General features: G+C 43.2%; 1 protein-coding gene across 1 annotated transcript in view; it reads right to left on the reverse strand.

Annotated features, from left to right (window-relative positions):
* LOC126213154 (uncharacterized) overlaps window positions 1-17,567 on the reverse strand; it is a 123,061-nt gene that overhangs the window by 91,669 nt on the left and 13,825 nt on the right. The window contains exons 3-4 of the mRNA XM_049940777.1: window positions 11,882-12,054; window positions 476-553 (exon numbers count right to left, since the gene is read on the reverse strand). Of these exons, the coding sequence (XP_049796734.1) occupies window positions 476-553; window positions 11,882-12,054 (251 nt within the window). The remainder of the gene's footprint in view (window positions 1-475; window positions 554-11,881; window positions 12,055-17,567) is intronic.

A 17,567-nucleotide genomic window follows, 5' to 3' on the forward strand; every position in this document is an offset into this window, starting at 1 on the left:
CTCCCTACGTGTGACAAATAAAGTAATATACCTGGATGAAATGCCGTATTCAGACTTAAGATCGTTGATGAAAGAAATCGAAACTTTGAAATTTTTTTAATAAGAGGTGGAGCCCCTCGCCCCCCCCCCCCCCCTACTCACCCGCTTGATGGCCAGCACAAAACATGTACTCTGCATAAGGGTTAGTGTCGCTAAAGTGAAATCTCTCAGGATGTGGGTACTGCGATGTTTGCGAAAGTCTGGTTAAGGTTAACTACTAATGCGCGCTCATTTGGAGGTAGATTGGGTCGAAAGATGACCGAAGGGTATCGGTTGGTAGGGCAGAGGTAAAAAAGTGCCAAGGCAAGAGCTAAGGGAAAAAAAACCTCTGCGACAGTTGGGTCGGGTTGTAAGAGCAGTAGCGGTTTTCTTGCTTCCTGCGACAGGTCGTGCAAGGGTGGGCTCTGTTAGTAGTGGGTATCATGCAGGCGCATACCTTTGTCGTCGTGCGATGGTGTTACTCTGCGGCTGCCGGTGGGTAGCAGTTTCCACTTCTCGGTCAGCGTCAGCGTACCTGTAACGGAGAGGTTCATCATCGTTTTGTGCCCGATAGGTCATACATCAGATTCACGCTGTAGGGAAGTGTTGGCGGTTTGTTTGTGCGTCAATGTGCAAGTTTGTCGGTTTCCATGCTGTAGCCTGTTGGTCGGATTTAGTAGCAGCTGGCATATCCAGCCAACGTTAATGATATGCAGGGGCTTGCCTATCTTGTTGCTTGTGGATGCGTGCTTGTCGTAGGTGGTTATGCCCTAGCGAATAGAGTCTTTGGCCGCTTATGCTTCCACCTATGGTTGTGATAATAGTTTCCCAGTGTAAGGGTGAAAGGGCTGCTCGAGTGTCCCGAGCTCCTGTTTAGTCGTGTGGCGTGTCGTTTGAATACTCCCTTGAAGGGTCCAAGGCAGTTTTCATTGTGAAGATCCACGGTGCGTGTAGAGCGCGGAGCGTTGCTAATGATTCGTAGCACTATGTTCTGTATGATCTGCAGGCGGCGCAGTCGTGTAGGAGCTGCATATCCCCAGACGGGAGCTGCGTACGCCATCAGAGTTCTAAACAGTGTCATGTGCACGGACCTCGACACCATGCTATTCAGTGTACTTTCCCTGTTGAGCATTGGCTAGAGTTGCTTCAGCCTTGCGTGCGCCCGATTGGCAACGTATTCTATGTAGTCCCCAAATGTAAGTTTCTGGTCCAGCCAGACACCGAGATATCTGACTTTCTCTCGGAAACGTATGGAGCCTGTATGTAGTGTTACCTGTCGACAATGTTGATTATTTTTTATTGACACGTCAAGTTTCATAGTACTAAATTTAGGAGCTAATCTCCAAGGTCATGGAACGTGTCAGCACACGAAACTATAACATAAAAGTCCTAACACATTACAATAAATGTTTATGAACCCGAAAAAAGTCTGTCTGTAAGTTTAAGTAAACGCAATCAACAATTCAACAAGAGTCAGCTTAATTTTTCAAGAAACTCTTCGACAGAATACAAGGAGTGACCCATGAGGAAACTCCAGTTTCGATTTGAAAGCGCGTGGATTACTGCTAATATTTTTGAATTCGAGTGGTTGTTGTTGTTGTTGTTGTGGCCTTTAGTCCAGAGACTGGTTTGATGCTGCTCTCCATGCTACTCTTTCCTGTGCAAGCTTCTCCATCTCCCAGTACTTACTGCAACCAACATCCTTCTGAATCTCCTTAATATAATCATCTCTTGGTTTCCCTCTAAGACTTTTACCCTCCACGCTGCCCTCCAATACTAAATTAGTGATCCCTTGATGCCTCAGAACATGTCGCACCAACCGGTCCCTTCTTCTTGTCAAGTTGTGCCACAAACTCCTCCCCAATTCTATTCAATACCTCCTCATTAGTTATCTGATCTACCCATCTAATCTTCAGCATTCTTCTGTAGCACCACATTTCGAAAGCATTTATTCTCCTTTTGTCCAAACTATTTATCATCCATGTTTCACTTCCATACATGGCTACACTCCATACAAATACTTTCAGAAATGACTTCCTGACACTTAAATCTATACTCGATGTTAACAAATTTCTCTTCTTCAGAAACGCTTTCCTTGCCATTGCCAGTCTACATTTTATATCCTCTCTACTTCGACCATCATCAGTTATTTTGCTCCCCAAATAGCAAAACTCCTTTACTACTTTAAGTGTCTCATTTCCTAATCTAATTCCCTCAGCATCACCCGACTTAGTTCGACTACATCCCATTATCCTCATTTTGCTTTTGTTGATGTTCATCTTATATCCTCCTTTCAAGACACTGTCCATTCCGTTCAACTGCTCTTCCAAGTCCTTTGCTGTCTCTGACAGAATTACAATGTCATCGGCGAACCTCAAAGTTCTTATTTCTTTTTCTTTCACGTGATAACGACGTTCTCTGGAGTAGTCCCCGCCCGGAGATCCGAATGGGGGACTATTATTTTACCCAAGAGGACGCCATCATCATTTAAAGCTGCATGCCCTCGGGAAAAATTACGGCTGTAGTTTCCCTTTGCTTTCAGCCGTTCGCAGTACCAGCACAGCAAGGCCGTTTTGGCTAGTGTTACAAAGCCAGATCAGCCAATCATCCAGACTGTAGCCCCTGCAACTACTGAAAAGGCTGCTGCCCCTCTTCAGGAACTGGTAGCTTATTGAAAATGGATGTGGCAGTATACTGCATACTTTTCTGCATAACAGTTGAGGAAGTCCGACCCAAACGCAGGTTTGATTTCTGCAGAGTATTAACTGAATGAAAGCTTATTCTTGGGAATAAGCTAATACTGTTTACAAGAAATAACAGTAGGAAACATATATATGTTCAGACGCCAATGCAAAATACCCAGACTCGTGAACAGAGGTCGACAAGTGGTTCGTGAACTTACACCACATATTGCCTGAACCGCCCGTTTCTGAACAAAAAATATCATTTTAGAATGGGTAGAGTTACCCCAAAATATAATACCATATGACATGAGCGAATGAAAATAAGCAAAGTAGAGTAATTTTCGTGTCCAACAATCACTCACTTCAGATACCGTTCGAATAGTAAAATAGCAGCATTAAGTCTTTCAACAAGATCCTGAACCTGGGCTTTCCTCGACAGCTTTCTATCTAACTGAACACCTAGAAATTTGAACTGTTCAGTTTCACTAATCTTATGCCCATTCTGTGAAATTATAACGTCTGGTTTCGTTGAATTGTATGTTAGAAACGGTAAAACCTGAGTCTTACTGTGATTTAGCGTTAGTTTATTTTCAACAAGCCATGAACAGGTCATGAACTGCACAATTTGAAACCAAGCCAATGTTGCACACAACATCCTTTACTACCAAGCTAGTGTCATCAGCAAACATAAATATTTTAGAGTTACCGTAATACTAGAGGGCATATCATTTATATAAGTAAGGAACAGGAGTGGCCCCAACACTGATCCCTGTGGCACCCCCCTACTTGACTGTACCCCACTCAGACACCACATCACAGCCATTCTCAACATTGCAAATAATGACCTTTCGCTGTCTGTTGCTAAAGTATGAGGGGAACCAATTGTGAGCTACTCCCCGTGTTCCGTAATGGTTCAACTTCTGGAGCAATATTTTGTGTTCAACAGAATCAAATGCCTTAGTTAAATCAAAAAATACACCTAGCATTCGAAACCTTTTGTTTAACTTGTCCATTACCTCACAGAGAAAAGAGAGTATAGCATTTTCAATCGTTAAACGATTTCTAAAGCCGTACTGTACATTTTATAGCCAATTGTGTGATATAAAATGATCAAATATCCTTATATACACAGCCTTTTCAACAACTTTAGCAAACACTGATGGCATAGAAATAGGTCTAAAATTGTCTACATGATCCCTTTCTCTCTTTTTAAAAAGTGGCTTTACTACTGAGTACTTTAATCGTTTAGGAAAATGACAATTCCTAAAGGAAAAGTTACAAATATGGCTAAATACAGGGCTAACATGTGCAGCACAGTACTTTAATATTCTGCTAGGCCTTCCATCATATCTATGAGAGTCCTTAGTCTTCAGTGATTTAATTATTGACTCAATCTCTTCCTTGTCTGTATCAAAGAGGAGTATTTCAGATATCATTCTTGGAAAGGCATTTGCCGAGAAAGTTATATGATTCCCTGTATAAATTAAATTTTTATTTGGTTCACCAGCAATGCTCAGAAAACGATTGTTAAATACTGTACATATATGTGATTTATCAGTAACAGAAATATTTTTTCTGCGAACTGACTTTATATCATCGACCTTCTGCTGCTGACCAGACACTTCCTTCACAACTGACCATATGGTTTTTATTTTACCCCTCGAATTAGCTATTCTATTTGTATACCACATATTCTCTGCCTTCCTAATGACATTTTCAAGCACCTTACAATACTTTTTGTAATGTAAAAATTGAAATAAGAATTTGGCGTCATTGGCTGGGAGGCCCTTTACAGGACAAGTCCAACTGCTTTGGTGCTGGTCTTATTACATTCGACGCCACATTGGGCGACCTGCGCGCCGAATGGAGATGAAATGATGATGAAGATAACACAACATCCAGTCCCTGAGTGGTGAAAATCCCCGACCCAGCTGGGAATCGAACCCGGCCCCTGAGGACAGCAGTCCGTCACGCTGACCATTCAGCCATTGGGGCGGACACTGTAATGGGCTACTGTAGCTTGATTGAGACTACTTCTAACATTCTGATATAATTCCCACTTTGTCCTACATGACATCCTTGTTACACTAGTCAGCCACCCGGGCTGCCTATTACTGCTAGTACCCCGTTTAGAATGTTGTAATGGAAAGCAACTTCCAAAGAGCATGAGATATGTGTTAAAGAAAGTATTATATTTGGCATCTATGTTATCGGCACTATAAACATCCTGCAGTTCTTGTTCCTTGACGAGTTTTAAAAAACTCTCAATTGAAGTTGGATTAACTTTCCTACATAACTTGAGCAGAAACGCTGTGAAGTCAGAGTTGGGGGACCTATAAACAACAACAATTAGAAGTTTAGCTTTACTAAATTCAACTTCCCCTGCACAACATTCAAATATCTGTTCAATGCAGTGCCGTGATACGTCTGTGGACTCAAATGCAACACTGTTTTTTACGTTCATAGTCATTTCCCCACCCCGCAAGGAACTCCTTGAAAGAGAGCCAGCTAATCTGCATCCTGGTAAAGGACGCCTTTGAATTGCCAAATTATTTAAGTGGTACTCTGTTATGCCAATAATTCCAGAGTGAACATTTATAAGCAGTTCCCTACCTTTATCTCTAATGCCTAAATTTGATGAAAAATGCTAATTCCTTCTCTACTTAGAACCATTACATCCTCTGAAGGTGAGCCCCGAGTTAGAGGGACATCCTTTAAGCAGGTATACCTATCAGCTGACTTCAATCTACAGAAGGTGCAGCTCTAACACCAACAACTACAGGAATTTTTCCATAGGTGATCCCACCACCACGCACTGCACTGTCACCTATAAGCTTTGCCAGCCTCCCCTTCCCATGCCTACTGAGGTGCAGGCCAAGCTTAGTGATTCCCAGTCTACTGTTAGTCCCAACGGGCACAACTGAGATGTGACCCATGCCCTCTGCCATTAGCGACCTCTCCAGCTCCATGTTAACGCGCCTAACAGCCACATTAAGATGAGGCCGATCATGATGCTGAAAGAGTTGCACGAAATGATCATTAGCGCCACCAGTTTGAGTAGCTATCTTTACCAGGTCACCACCTACATGATATTCCCCGTCCGTATCAAGACTGTGCCCTGCTCCGCTAACTATCATTAAAATTCCTACATAACTGCCCTATGCTGTCATTCACTTGAGCCAACCCTGCACTAGGCTTCACAATGCTGGCGACATGGTACTCATTTTCCAACAGTTTCTGCAACTGCTGACCCACATCTCTACTGTGCGTACTACCTAACAGCAGAACCTTATTCTTTCTGTTAGACTTTGCAACTGACATAGGCCTCCTAACTGCTCAGGACTGCTGCATGTTACCTTCATCTAAAGCTATGTGAGGCTCCTCTCCAACTTTGACAGTTGGTCAAATGTATTACATATAGGCAAAGTCTGAATACCTCCTCTTCCTAGTTGCCTTTTGCCAATTGCCAATTCCCATTCCCCACCACCCTTCACCCTCCTCAACCTATGTAGTTCCTCCTAGGCGCTTTATAACTACACCTGAAGGGCACAGATCTTACGCTCCTGCTCCTCTATTAACTTGTTTCTACTACAGATTCTGCATTGCTAGGAGAGGATCTCGCTAGAATGCCCACAGCCTTCTCCACTGCATTTCCCCCACTGAAAATACTTTGGACAAATCCCACACCGTAACCCAGTAGCTTCGGTCTACGTTGGAACAGAACTGCTTCGAACTTGTCGACATATACGTTAATACGCCATCGTTCCAACCAAGGCTTGGCACTTCTGAGTACCGTCTGTATCCGTGAATTTATGTTCGACGGTTTCTAGTCTGTGTCATCCGCGTGGATCGCAAACGCCGGGTTTTGTGTTGCTGGAAAGTCATTGAGGTACAGGTTGAACAAGATGGGCCCCAGGATGCTCCCCTGGGCACTCTAGCTCGGACACCATGTTGTGCCATTTGTTTGCCCTGCGCGTCGGTGTTAAAACATCTGTTCGTGAGAGACGAGTGTATGAGACGTAAGAGTCCGTCTGGGAAACCAGCATCGCTTTGTTTGCGTATAAGGCCGTTGTGCCAGAGACGGTCGACAGCTTTTTCGGACTTCCGGAACACGGCCCCTGTGCCTCTGTTCGGGTTGTACCTGTGTGTTATACGTTCCACTACGTGGAGGAGTTGTAGTGTTCTTGAGTGGCGATTCATAGAGCCGAATTGCTCCGGTCTTAGGGTGTCATTGGCGTTGCAGTACCTAGTGATGCGTTTAAGTATTACCTTCTCAACAATCTTTCTGAGCGAGCACAGCAATTTTGTGGGAGCGAGTGGTCTTTCTCTGACTTCCTGAACATCAGGACCTTGGCCACCTTCCAAAAGTCATTGAAATTGTCCAAGCTAACCATTTTATACGCTTCAAGTGCCCACATTTGCAGATGCCAACAGTGAACTGTAGATCCATACAACCTCGCTCTATCAAACTGCGATATTGCAAGCTCTTTATAGTTCGTAGTTGCTACAGTCTGTTTCCTTTGAAACGATCCGCTGCTCGCCTTTTGCAAGACACCTAATTTAGATATAAGCTGCCATTTGATTTACTTTTGATGCATCTATAACGCCTCTCTAGTTTGCTGTAGGAAATGAAGTCACGAACGTAATAGTCCACAAATGTTGTCTTGTACGTTCTCATCAATGTCTTGTAATAGACTTTGGGTGCAAACAGTTCGTTCTCACTTTCTCTGGACAGTTCCTGATGCTCTGGAGATGAGCGTCTTCTACTGTTTGGACAGCCACTTTCAGATTCAGACTCTATCGAGCGTAGCCTTATGTCTTTCTGTGTCACCCCCATTATACGTCTAAATTATTCTGTTATATAATGTACGGAAGAGCCAAAGAAACTGGTATACTTCGCTAATATCGAAAAGGTGCCCCACGAGCACGCAAAAACGCCGCAACACAACGTGACACAGACTCGACTAATGTCTGAAGTAGTGCTGGAGGGAACTGACACCATGAATCCTGCACGGCTGTCCATAAATCCGTAATAGTACGAGCGGGTGAAGACCTCTTCTGAGCAGCACGTAGCAAAGCATACAAGATATGCTCAATAATGTTGATGTCTGGGGAGTTTGGTGGCCAGCGGAAGTGTTTAAACTCAAAAGAGTGTCCCTGTATCCACTCTGTAACAATTCTGGAGGTGTGGGGTGTCGCATTGTCCTGCTGGAATTGCCCAAGTCCGCGGAATGCACAATGGACATGAACTGATGCAGGCGATCAGACAGGATACATGTGTATGTGTCACCGGTGAGAGTCGTGTCTAGACGTTTCAGGGATCCCATATCACTCAGACTGCACATGCCCCACACTATTGCAGAGCCTCCATCAGCTTGGACAGTCCACTGCTGACATGCAGGGTCCATGGATTCATGAGGTTGTCCCCATACCCATCCCATTTACATCCATCCGCTCGGTACAATTCGAAACTAGAGTCGTCCGACCGAGCAACATGTTTCCAGCCATCAACAGTCAAATGTTGGTTTTGACGGCCCAGGCGAGGCGTGCAGCTATGTGTCGTGCATTCAAGAATAAGTTACATTTTGATGACCTGCTATAGTATGGGCATGAAAGGGAAGCAGTGGTTGGGAAGGAGGTGAGAAAGGGTAGTAACCTATTCAATCTGTATATTGAGCAAGCAGTAAAGGAAATAAAAGAAAAATTTGGAGTAGGAATTAAAATCCATGGAGAAGAAATACAAACTTTGAGGGGATACGGAATCGGATTTTGGGTTAAAAAATCGAATTTTTTTTTATTGGCGTATTATATTCTGCCATGTTTCCTCTTTAAAATGACGTATCATACATAGCTCTACTACAATTATAACTATTTTATTTTTATATATTTGTGAGATCGGGTATTGCGCTCTTCACAGTGGTATAATGTTCGCTATGTCAAATATCTGGGAGATGGTGACTCTAAAGCATTCAAAGAAGTTTTGGAAAGCAAACCATATGGGAACAGTGTAAATATAAGCAAACTTGAATGTATAGGACATGTGCAGAAGAGAATGGGTGCCAGGCTGAGAAGGTTAAAATCAGTTATGAAAGGGAAAAAACTAGATGATGGGAAAACCTTGGATGGCAGAGGAAGATTGACTGATTCCATAATAGACCACATTCAGAACTGCTATGGCCTTGCAATCAGGCAAAATACAGGCAATCTTGAAGAAATGAGGAGAGCTATATGGGCTTTATATTTCCACACCGCATCCACGGATGAGCATCCACAACATGGTTTGTGCCCCAAAGGTGAAAACAGCTGGTGTAAATACAATAGGGGACTAACAACAGGAGAGAAATACATTCACCACCACAGTCTACCATCAGCCATCATGGCAGAAATAAAGCCCATTTTCAGAGATCTGGCTGACAGAAGTCTTCCGATGAAATGTCTTCACGGAAAAACGCAGAACCCCAACGAGTGCTTGAATAGTGTGATATGGCATCGTCTCCCAAAAACAGTGTTTGTCGGAATTAATACACTACATTTTGGTGTGTATGATGCTGTGGCAACCTTCAATCTTGGAAATATAACTAAATGCCAGGTCCTTCAAAAGTTGGGTATGTGTGTTGGTTCCCGTACGGTACGTGCTATGTTCTTTTTAGATCAGCACAGACTAAGGCATGCTGATAATATAATCAAGACATTAGTGAAAAAAGCAAGACAGGTGCAGAGGGGTGCCAAAAGAAGACTTCAAGATGATTATGAAGACTGTGAAGGGGGTATTAGCTACGGATCAGGAATGTTTTAATCTTCTTTCTCCGTTTCCCGTAAGTTTACTTTTTACTTCATCTAGGAACATTATCTCAGGTACTGGTCAACCTAGAAGTCTGAAATTTTTATGACGTAGTGACATAGGTCCCTATTACATACTGAAACAACGATTTTTTAATTACTTGATTTACAAAAGACTTAGGGGTGATAGTCTAGTAAAAAGCGATGGAAAAAATTTACTTAAAAATAAATGTACAATATCTCTGTAAGAAAATACTTTGACAATAAACTGTTGTTTCAGTATTGTTGTAACATATGAATGCACATACAGTAAAATTTTTACCTCTCTGTCTCCAGTAGTTTGTGAGAAAATGTTCCCTATAGTAGGCATATATTAACATTGCGGGGATAGGTGATTCCGTATCCCCTTGAGGTTTGTCAATGACATTGTAATTCTGTCAGAGACCACAAAGGGCCTGGAAGAGCAGTGTCTTGCAAGGAGGATATAAGATGAACATGAACAAAAGCAAAATGAGGATAATGAAATGTAGTTGAATTTAATTGGGTGCTGCTGAGGAAATTGTATTAGGGAATGTGACACTTAAAGAAGATGAGTTTTGATATTTTGTGAGTCAAATACCTGATGATGGTCGAAGTAGAGATGATAGAAAATGTAGACTGGCAATGGCAAGGAAAGTGTTTCTGAAGAAAACAAATTTGTTAGCATCGAGTACAGATTTAAGTGCTGGGAAGTCGTTTCTGAAAATATTTGTATGGAGTATAGCCACGTATGGAAGTGGAACATGAACGGTAAATACAGGGTGTCCATAAAGTCTGTTTACCACTTCAAAATTTTATTACAACAGCTGCTGTTGAAATATTTTAACAAAATTTATTTTATTTTAATCACTATTTACTGAAGATTTTTTATATGTACTAAAATTTTGTGTTTCAGATACTCTGTTGATGTAAGAAACTGAACCCCTATAAAATGGCAACTACTGAAGAGAAGGCACGGTGTCTTTCCTGGTTTATTGAGACAAAATCGGATGTTCAGACTCAACAAATTTTCAGAACGAAGTATGGAAGAGATCCAACCTTCAATCCATCCATGGGGCAAAAAAATTATGGAGACAGGGACAATGTTGGATAAAGGGAGGAGCGGGCGACCAAGAATATCCGAGGAAAACATCGATAACGTTTTAAACGTCTTCACTCGTTCATCTATGAAGTCTATCCGCACAGCTGTCAGACAGTTGCAACTACCATGTTCAACTGTGAATAAGGTCCTCCACAAGAACTTACGGTAGTGTGCTTACAAAGTCCAACTGTTACAGACACTTGAGTCAAATGAAAAGCCAAAACGGACAGAGTTTGCACTCAACATGATGTAACGCCTTTCGGAGAATGGAGCATTCCTCATTCGAGTTTGTTTCAGTGACATTACACAGACACAAGTTGAGAATCTGGGAATATGAACACCTACAAGTGACTAGGGAGCTTCACCAGGACAGTCCAAAAGTGACTGTGTGCTGTGGAATCATTTGCAACCGAATAATAGGTCCATTTTTCTTGAACAATTACGGCAGATGTTTACCTTCACCTTCTGACGGAATATGTAGCACCACAAATGATTGACTTACAAGCAACTATCATTTTCCAGCAAGATCGTGCATCACCATAATGGCGGCTGGATGTTCGTCGGTTCCTCAATGAAATATTTCCAGGCAGATGGATTGTGAGGGATGGACCAATTCCTTGGCCACTGCGTTCGGCGGATATCACTAGCTTGGACTTTTTTTTAGGGTGTATGTAAAAGATATCGTATTTCCAACACAGATATGGGACATTGCTGATTTGAAGCAAAGGATTCGTAATACCATTGTCACTGCATGTGTGTCACTGTTGATGATTCTAAGCTACAGCGAACATGGCAAGAAATTGAGTACCTTCTTCATGTGCTTCGTCCAACTAAAGGCGCCCATAAAGAGGTCTATTAAACACTGACAATAAAAGACATGTTGTTACAATATTTCAAGAACTGTAGTTGTAATAAAATTTTGAAGCTGTAAAGGAACTTTATGGACACCCTGTAGTTTAGACAAGCCTCAGCACCGACTCTCTCGGGGAGGGGGGGGGGGAGGGGACTGACTTTTCGTGTGGTGTGTTTACCTGACATCAATCGAAATTCGTCCCCAGCTTGGGCGCTATCTGCTTCTCAGCAGATGTTTCTTTTTTTCTCCCATGTGCTTACTATTTGATTCTGAGTTTGTCGCTGATCAGGACGCAGTTGTCAGCTCCTGCACTGCCCCCTCATCTACGTGTTCACTGCCTTAAACGAAAATTTTCTTGGTAGCATACCTTAACGAGAATATTAAAGCCTAAGTCAACAATAACAAACATACAAATAAGAGACTCACCAGGTCGTCTGAAATACTGATGAGGCAAGTTGATTGGATGTTGGAGAAAACACGTGTCCCTGGCACGCATCGCCCCTGTGATGCGCTGAACGGCGCCCAGTGACTCCCAGATGATAGGATCAGACAGAGAGTAAGTTGCCAGCGTCGTCAGGTTCCATTCCACGTCGTTCGACCTTACAAAATGAAACGGAGTCACACAGCGTAACAAATGAAATCCTGGAACTGGACCATATTTCCTAGGGCATCACTGTGAAAGCTTAAGTCAACCAACGCCTTCCTCGGTTTTTATGTTTTCCTTTGATAGACGTGCCTAGGTCTTCAGAGTTGAATCAAGGTATCAGAATGCCTCCTTCCGACATAAATTTCTGGTGCCATACGACTCTGCCGACCCATTCCATTGAAACTCAAGAAATCCTGCACACATATTCGTCCACAATTGTTAGAACAAGGATACGATCTTGCACAGGAGGGCCATTAATATCGTATGGCTTTACAGGACACACAGACGCACGTACAAAGTGTACTTGCAGGTTAATTTTAAATTTGCCAACCAGGGCGCGTCACTTGGTGTTACTTCACGAAAGTCCTTCAGACCACCTTTAAGGGGCCACAACGCAATGGCCCGCCGAATGCCGCGGTGTGTGGACCAGGTCAGTGGATTGTTCTCAGCACAGAATATGCAGATGGGCGTAGTTTGTATATTCAGCCTGCTGGAAACAATAATTGTAAGTGTCTGCAGAAGGTGCTGTGGCTACTTGGCTCTTTGTACGCCATTTGAAGAAAGAAAGGCACCACAGAAACAGAAAACACATACACTCGGTGCACCCTTTCCCGGATAAGAGAAATACCAATGGAGACCGTACAAGGAGTTAAGGGTGTATGAGAATACATTTTTTAACTGCACTGCTTCGACTAATTAATTTTATCCAGGAAATGATTTAAGTAAAAGCAAAAGAAGATTTAACCGTGGGCTCAGCAGAGCATATACACTGAAGAGGCAAAGAAACTGGTACACCTGGAATGACAGCGAAAATGCGATCATATGTAACCCTGAAGGAAGCTACTCGTAACAATCACGTAAGCTTGTTCGTATCCTATTTAAATAATTTAATATCATCAGCTTTCATATAACTATATTCATGGATCAGTAATACACAAATTTCATTTTAGCTTAATAGTTGTTGCTTACATATGCACCTACCAAGTTAGCCGAGGGCGCTAATGTGCTGCTTCCTCGACTCAGGTAGACGCACCGGGCCCAGATCGAATGTGTCTGGCGGATTACCGACGAGGGCCGCTGTCCCAGCCAGCCTGGTCGTGGTTTTTAGGTGGCTTTCTACATCCCACTAGGTGAATACTGGGCTGGTTCCCACGTCCCACTACTCGCAGATATTTGAGGAACGTTGGCACGATGTCATGGCTTACACTAGATGCAGACAACTCCAGTACATTAATTCTGACCCAGGGGGATACTGGGTGGCGATAGGAAGGGCATCTGGCCGCCCTCTGACATCGCCAGTTCCATACTAACTAGGCTGACCCCGCGTTGCAGTGGGCCCAATGGAAATGATAATGACTAATTGCTTATATTATTACGAATGTTAAACAGTTCATAACGGTCACTTCTTGGGAATTATCTGATGTGTGAGATAAAGTCTCTGGAGACGCCACGTTTGGCACATTTTCATATGTATTTGTACAGCTAGTGGATGGCTGGACGGTACTAATGAAATTGATGTTCCAGGATGGATCCAGAGTGGCGGATTGAGCTGACAAGAAGCATCCGTGATGACTTTCACAATATTAATTTTGGTTACTTCGTTACTGTCAGGTACTTTTTTTTGAATGGTTCAGCAAAGACAACAGAAAGTAACAGACTGGATCATCATCATTTTTTGCCAGAATTTCTTTCCATACCCCTACAAGCTATATTTCACTGTTAACAGTTCCTTTGTCTTCTTCAGCCTTAAGGGCTTTAATATCCAAGTCTCGTTTGGTTCTTCAGTAGCTCTTGTGTCTTCCTGCGCTATTTCAGTTGAATTCAAGCTCTCATAAGTCTTACTTCTTGCAACAACGCCTACAACTAACAGAAGCTGATTGAAGTAGGTATATGTGGATTTTCGTGTATCAGCTGATCAGCTTTCCAAACAGTAAACTTTCCGATACTCTTTCACAAATCCGTACTTCAGATTTTCCATTTCTTTTGCAGTGACAGACCTCAAAAGATATGTATTTTATGTTTTAACTATCTGGCTTCCGGATGCTCTCTTCCTGGTTTTCACTATGGATGTCAGTTGGGAATAGCTGTAGTCCGTGAAACAGTGCAACAAGTTTGTAAAGTGATATGGATCAACATCAGAGGGGAATGCCGTCCCCAACCGACGACAGAGCCTTCAAACTTTCCTCATATTATTGGAGCTGTAGACAGAAAACATGTCCGTGTATAAAATCAGGCATCAGGGGATCACTTTATTGCACTTATAAACATATTTTCAATAGTTCTGATGGCAGTTATAAATTATATATGCTGATATTGAGGCATATGGAAGATGTAGCGATTTGTCGTTACTTATTTCCGTATTGCTGCTAAAGCATTCACCGTAAACTGTGGTGTTTAGCGACCCTATCCAAGAAACGGTTTAAGTGAAAGCAAAAGAAGATTTAACCATGGAATCAGAGGAGCATATACACTTAGGAGCCAAAGAAACTTGTACACCTGGCTAATGTTGTGTAGGGAACCCGCGAGCACACAGAAGTGCCACAACACAATGTGGCACAACTCAAATAATGTCTGAAGTTGTGCTGGTGCGAACTGACACCAAGAGTCCTACAGGGCTTTTCACAGATCCGTAAGAGTATAAGAGGTTGGGTATCTCTTCTGAACAGCACATTGCAACAACACTCGGAAGAGTGTTCCTGGAGCCACTTTTTAGCAATTCTGGACGTTTGGGGTGTTGTTATCACTCCAACTGCATGTGCCCCACACCATTACAGAGCCTCCACCAACTTGAACAGTCCCCTGCTGACATGGAGGGTCCAAGCATTTTTTGAGGTTGTCTCCATACCTGTACACATCCATCTGCTCGATACAATTTGAAATGAGAATCGTCCGATTAGGCAACGTCTTTCTACTCATCAACAGTCCAACGTCGGTGTAGACGGGCCCAGGCGAGGCGTAAAGCTTTGTGTCGTGCAGTCGTCAAGGGTATATGAGCGACCCTTTGACTACGAAAGCCTATCTCGATGATATTTTGATGAATGGTTTGCACACTGACACTTGTTGGCCCAGCAATGTAATCTGCAGCAGCTGAGGAAGGGTTGCACATTGAACAATTCTCTTCAGTCGTCGTTGGTCCCATTCTTTCAGGATCATTTTCCGGCTACAGCAATGCTCGAGATTTCATGTTTTGCCAGATTACTGATATTCATGGTACACTCATGAAATGGTCATATGGGAAAATCCCAACTACATCCCTAACTCAGAGATGCTGTGTCCCATCGCTCGTGTGCCAACTGTGACACCACGTTCAAACTCAAACGTTCAGAATCTTGATAAGCTGCCACTGTAGCATCAGTAACTGATCTAACAACTGCGCTAGACACTTGTTTTATATAGCTGTTGCCGACTGCCTGTTCACACATCTCTGTATTTGAATACATCCACTACAGTGACAAGATAGATTCGCTTAACATCTGATGTGACAGATGCTGTCACACACACACACACACACACACACACATATATATATATATATATATATATATATATATATATATATATATATATATATATATATGTGTGTGTGTGTGGAAATCCATCATGGTGAGATCGTGGCAAAAGTCAGGTGTGAAGTGAAGCATGGTGTGTTCTTTCCTGTGCCAGTCTGCCGAAGTCGACAGCCACACCACCGTATGGCCACACTGTCATCGAGTTTTCAGCTGGCGACCGTGGCAGGTGCGCACCGGCGCTTTTAATCGCCAAGGAGCGCCTCCTCCTCCTCCTCCTCCACATTAGACCACAGAAGCTGGCTGCCACTTACCCGCCAACCGTGTCGGCACGCAGCCACTCCGTTGCTAACTTAAAAATAGAGAGTGGGGAGAGTTCTCTGCAGTATGTCCAGCTGAGTACACAGGTGAAATTGCAGCACTGTGTTGTGTGCCTGCATTTGCTTGCTCGCCTGTTGTTTCCTGAAAATTTGGTGCAGCAGCTTTGCTATTGACCCAACATTGTTTGACAGGTTCATGCGCTGCTCCATAAATGACAGTGACAGATAGGGGGGAGCCACCTAGATATTTAGAAAAGCAGCTATGGGAAATTTTGATCCCATCTAGTAGCACATTAACGCCATGAAGCCTTTCGTCGTAAAGAGGGAACGCTGTCCTGTGTTTAACTTGGGTTTGGATGGTGTATTTGCAGCAGTACTCACTACATACGTTGTCAACTTGGAGGGCTACGTCGAACCAGACAGTACAAATACAACTCCATACAATAGATTTATCCCAAAGGTGTCCATTGTGAATAATAATCTGCAAGACCTCGGCATGCGAAAATATTGGGTTAGGGGGCTCTTGGAACCGAATCTCAGTCTAGGGAATCGGGTTCTGTTCACTGGCAAGAACAGGTATTGTGTGGTGCCTGTCGATCGTCGTAGAGAAGTGTGGTGCTCACAAGGTTCAAGTGTAGGTCTTACCCACGCAGATTCACGTGTTCAGCCATATATTGGACTGGTATCATGTACGGGTATGTGGCACTGCTCACTGTAAGGACTTGGTAACAATGCAGGTGTCAGCCATGCAATCACAGCAGTTTATCAGTGGGATGGGTGACACATATTTTGGGCTGGTATGTCTGCTGCCTTACATCAATTTCGAGAACAATTTGGGCACTGTGCAGTATCGGGAGAGGCTCCTCCAACCTGATGCTCATCCATAGCGACAAACTTGTGGCGATGGTCTTGTCTTCCACTATGGTAATGGACGAGAACGTTGGCCTCCTTGTAAACATCTTTCTCCAGCAGGCAGAATGAGTCAGCGAGAATCGGTTTCATGATTACACGAAGTGCTGCTATAAGTGAACCCAGATACGCCGAAATCTGTTAGCGATGTCATCACAAGGAACCCATTTACTGTGAAGTCGCAAAAGGCCGGTGATGTATACAGCACTCGACGCCCTACATATCGTCTGCCAAGCAACCACAAGAGTGGCACCTAATGGCAACATGGGGCGGAACTGGAGGTATCCAATGGTAAGCACGGAGTTCAACTACTTACTTAACGAGTAACTCACAGTAGTGCTACAGTGCTAGTGGTGTTGATACAAAGCAAAACAATAGCAACACTAAACAAAGCAAATACTGCATTAAATCCAGAACAACGGTTGTCGAAGCTATATTAGCGTTTCTGAAAGATGAGCCAGTGGAATATGTTGTGTCCTTTAAGCTCTACTGTGCGCAGAACGTACGTGAGGAGTACCATGATGACAATATGTACGTAACAAGTGAAAGCGATATTGAGACAGGCGTCGAGCGATGTAGTTTATCAGTTTTGTCGGACAGAGAGCCACAAATCTCGTCTCTAGAGAAACATAGTAAAGGACAATCGCTGTCCAAGGACCAAACATTAAAATAATTAGATATCTGGAAGAGAATGTGCAGAATAGTAAAAGAATAAGTATTAAAATTTCGAA

The sequence above is a fragment of the Schistocerca nitens genome, chromosome 11 (genome assembly GCF_023898315.1).
Source record: "Schistocerca nitens isolate TAMUIC-IGC-003100 chromosome 11, iqSchNite1.1, whole genome shotgun sequence".
In the NCBI taxonomy this organism is placed as follows: Eukaryota; Metazoa; Arthropoda; class Insecta; order Orthoptera; family Acrididae; genus Schistocerca; species Schistocerca nitens.